General features: G+C 36.0%; 1 protein-coding gene across 1 annotated transcript; it reads right to left on the bottom strand.

Annotated features, from left to right (window-relative positions):
- Positions 1-320: 320 nt before the first annotated feature.
- Positions 321-2175, bottom strand: LOC108998765 (protein SIEVE ELEMENT OCCLUSION B-like). Its single transcript, XM_035695227.1, has 4 exons — positions 1763-2175; positions 1450-1544; positions 915-967; positions 321-677 (listed from the first exon to the last, which is right to left on the bottom strand). The coding sequence occupies exons 1-4, from the start codon at positions 2173-2175 to the stop codon at positions 321-323; spliced, it is 918 nt and encodes a 305-aa protein (XP_035551120.1).
- Between the last annotated feature and the right edge of the window lie 1277 nt (positions 2176-3452).

Here is a 3452-nt window from a genome sequence, read left to right as displayed (position 1 = left end):
GGGTTTTGGGATCAAGTTAGGTAATTCCCAAGTTTTTTTAATCGTAACAAATTGTGTTATCGCCCATCAGATTAATAAAATTGGCCTACCGTCTTCTTCATAAAAGAAACGGAAAGAAAAGTATTGGCAGCAAATTACCAGCGTAATCAAGGTGCCCTTCAATTGCAAATATTGCATATGAAACTTCGAAATAAGTAAGACTAGCGACATTAATTGTTACACAGTAGTACTGCCTCTACGAGACAAGGACAGCCAAACACGAGTTCATAAGGATCACCACGGAAATCTTTCCATGCAACAATAAGTAAGGTTAAATTCTCTTAATTATCATAGTAATCCTTGAAACAATCACCAAAGCCGAACTGATTCAAGGACCCTTTCCAGTCATCAAATTTCTCCAAGACCTTAACAATAGTCGTCCCGTAATCACCTACTATGATTCGAGAATCTTTGTAGAGCTCAACATAACCCCGATCACTTTTGAAGCGAGCCTGCAACTCTTTAGCACGAACTTTCAGCTTCCCACTGTTTAACTTCAATACATCCTGTTTTCTGATGCTTATTTTTGGGTGGTTTACGGCCAAATCGCGAATGATATTAGTTACATAACCAAGAAATTGGTCCTTCCATCCGTTGTTGGTGGATCCATATAAGAAAGTGTAATCCTCGCTCACATACTATATGTACAAGGTAACAAATTATCAGATTTTATTTGAATAATGCAGTATATGAATATTATTATTGCTTCAAATAAAATGCAATATACATTATGCATGATAAACATTAGAATCATGATGTGTGTGTATATCAATAGGTCGATCTGCCAAGGCACCTCACCATATATATTCCTTTTGATTTATTTTTATATATAGATGCAGTTAGAGATTGGGGAAAGAAAAACAGAAAAACTTTACCACGCCTGGTCCTGTAGCTTTAACCGCCAAAATCCTTTGCCGCATAGGTTTCACTATAAAAAAAAAATTGAGTATTTGTGACAGATTATTTGCGATGAGAATGACGACCATTTAGAATAAAAACAAACTAATTTTAGCACTCCTAAGAAACATTACGAAAAGAAGTGTTACAATCACAAAAAAAAATTACAAAATTAGTAATAAATTCATAAATTGATGTGATTTATTGTAATATGTTATATATTTTACAATATAATTGATCATAACTTTATATTCGGGCGTACCACATCAAATAATGTCAGTTTTTTAGTTTACTTTTGTGAAATTGTTTTATAACTAAAGCATTATCATTTGTTTATTAATCACAAAATCAGCAAGGGTCATATATAGACATAACGTTGTTAATTACGGCCATAAACAATATAGACAGCTACAAATTAAAAATATATAGGTAATTGCCAGACAGATAGATGTTTAATAATAGATTCAAGGTAGTATTTCCTTGAGAACCAAATTGCATGTCCTATTGCCTGACCTATTTGTTGACCGCAATCGTGTACATTCTTCTTTAGTAAGTCGAGGTTGGTGCTCATCTTCTCAATCAAGGGCGATAGATCCATTGTCTTGACCCTGGAATCAGGCGACTAATTAACCATGGTCGTTTGTATAAGCTTGAAAACGAAAAACATCATATTTTTCCTCCCCGTATGGAGATCATCATCTAAAAACATATCTTATAAGTACTGTAACGTACATCATGACAGTGATTAAATATTCCTAGCTACTATATATCAAAAGGATTTGAGAATATACATGAGAACAAGTGATGACTTAGGACAAGAACTTACGTATCGTTACTGAGACAAAACATCTGAGTCGTGCAAGCAACAACAGTTACGATTACCCAGTAGACATGCAATGGGATACTGTCCGTGACAGTGGTTAACAATGTAGTTTTGATTCCCCTGGTATCAGCCCAGTTAGATTGCCTTTCGAACTCAATAATGCATTTGATTGCTTCCAACGTGTCCTTGATCAAATAACTAATATCACCAATCTCTTTCTCGCATTTTATAAGGTCTGGGCAGTTTATAGTCGTAGGTTCACGTTTTGTGACTCCCACTAATTCCACAAGACTGTCGAACGACTGTAACTTTACAAGGGCCCAAAAATCTCCATAGTCCACAGCAAAAGCAGTTAGTATCAGCACTGCTTTTTCAGTCCATGAAAAGCTTGAGAGCTCATTACGAAGTATGGACATTGACGTGTTTTTGAGTTCAGTTTCCCCACACGGAGCGCTGCGTCTCAGCTGACATTACATGTTTCTTATTATGGAAAAATTCTAATACTACTATAATTATATATATGATGATGCATTAATGATCAAAGATATATATTTTTTTTTATGGTAGTTGTTGTAATTACCACAGTGGAAAGTTGGTCGAGTATGCCTGGAAGTAGGCTGAGGTCACCGCTGGTCGAGACAGCCGGTACCTCCAGGTTCTCCAGTCCTCCAGCACCCTATTGAAAGTCAAGTAATTATTAGATCTATAGAAAAGAACAGAAAGCGATAAAGTCGCTGCTTGTATCCCCTAATTCGTTCACATATCTTAAATCTTAGTGGTCATCTCTTTTCCAATGTTATAGTATGTTAACGGGTCCTATCTTTGGAGTAGAAGATAGAATGGAATTTAAAGGAAAAAATAATCGAAGACATAAATCTTAGAAATGATATGAACAGTACCTAGGATTAACATATACATACACACACGACACATATACATACCAGCAAAGCGTTGTCAACAATTTGGGTTGCAAGGTAAAGAGAACTTTTAATGGCATCGAAAAGATCAGAGCTAGGAATATTTTGGTTAGGAACAGGAACATGGGTTTCACGAATTTGATTCAGGATCTGGTCGTCGGACATGGTCAACTCGCTTAGGCTCACACCACAATTGGATTGCTCCATTTTCTTTTTATTACCAACAAGGTTATAACGATGGAGACACAGGTTTGGGGAAGAAGAAAGAGACACAGCTTGTGTAATTTGTGCAAGAGCGTGGCCTATTTATAGCTATGATAATCGGAATTATAAAGTGACAAGAAAAGAGTACTAGGTACAGCTTATAGCTATCAAGGGTGAAGCTTTTCAAAAATTTTCTTGAACCATTATTTAATTAAACTCGCCCTTGCTTGCGCACTTGTCGCCGACCTCTACTACAGCGCCTAAACCACCTGACTTTTTAAAAGACTATTTTTTTTTTAAAAAAAAATGACATAAATCATTTGAATAAATAAAGACCAAAAGGTCAAAGTCCGGCCAGGATCATCTCACTACAACACAATTGCTTTTTAGTGACGGTTGAGAAATTGTGACAGTCCCTAGACCGTCACTAAAAGGCATTTTCTGTGACAGTTTTTGGAAACCGTCACTAAAGATAGAATGAGATTTTTTTACATTCGAACGTATGAGAAATATGCGTTCGAACGTCACATATACGTTCGAACGTTATGTCTGTTTACGTTGGAACGTAAAAT

The sequence above is a fragment of the Juglans regia genome, chromosome 10 (assembly GCF_001411555.2).
Source record: "Juglans regia cultivar Chandler chromosome 10, Walnut 2.0, whole genome shotgun sequence".
NCBI classification, from domain to species: Eukaryota; Viridiplantae; Streptophyta; class Magnoliopsida; order Fagales; family Juglandaceae; genus Juglans; species Juglans regia.
The sequence above is the reverse complement of the archived record's forward strand: the minus strand, read 5'-3'. Positions and strand labels throughout refer to the sequence as shown.

Coding starts and splice junctions, on each gene's coding strand:
- LOC108998765 (XM_035695227.1), bottom strand. CDS start 2,175: ATGTCCATACTTCGTAATGAGCTCTCAAGCTTTTCATGGACTGAAAAA. Junction 1,545..1,762: donor TTTTGTCTCAGTAACGATAC/GTAAGTTCTTGT, acceptor GCCTGATTCCAG/GGTCAAGACAATGGATCTAT. Junction 968..1,449: donor CGATTGCGGTCAACAAATAG/GTCAGGCAATAG, acceptor TTTTTTTTATAG/TGAAACCTATGCGGCAAAGG.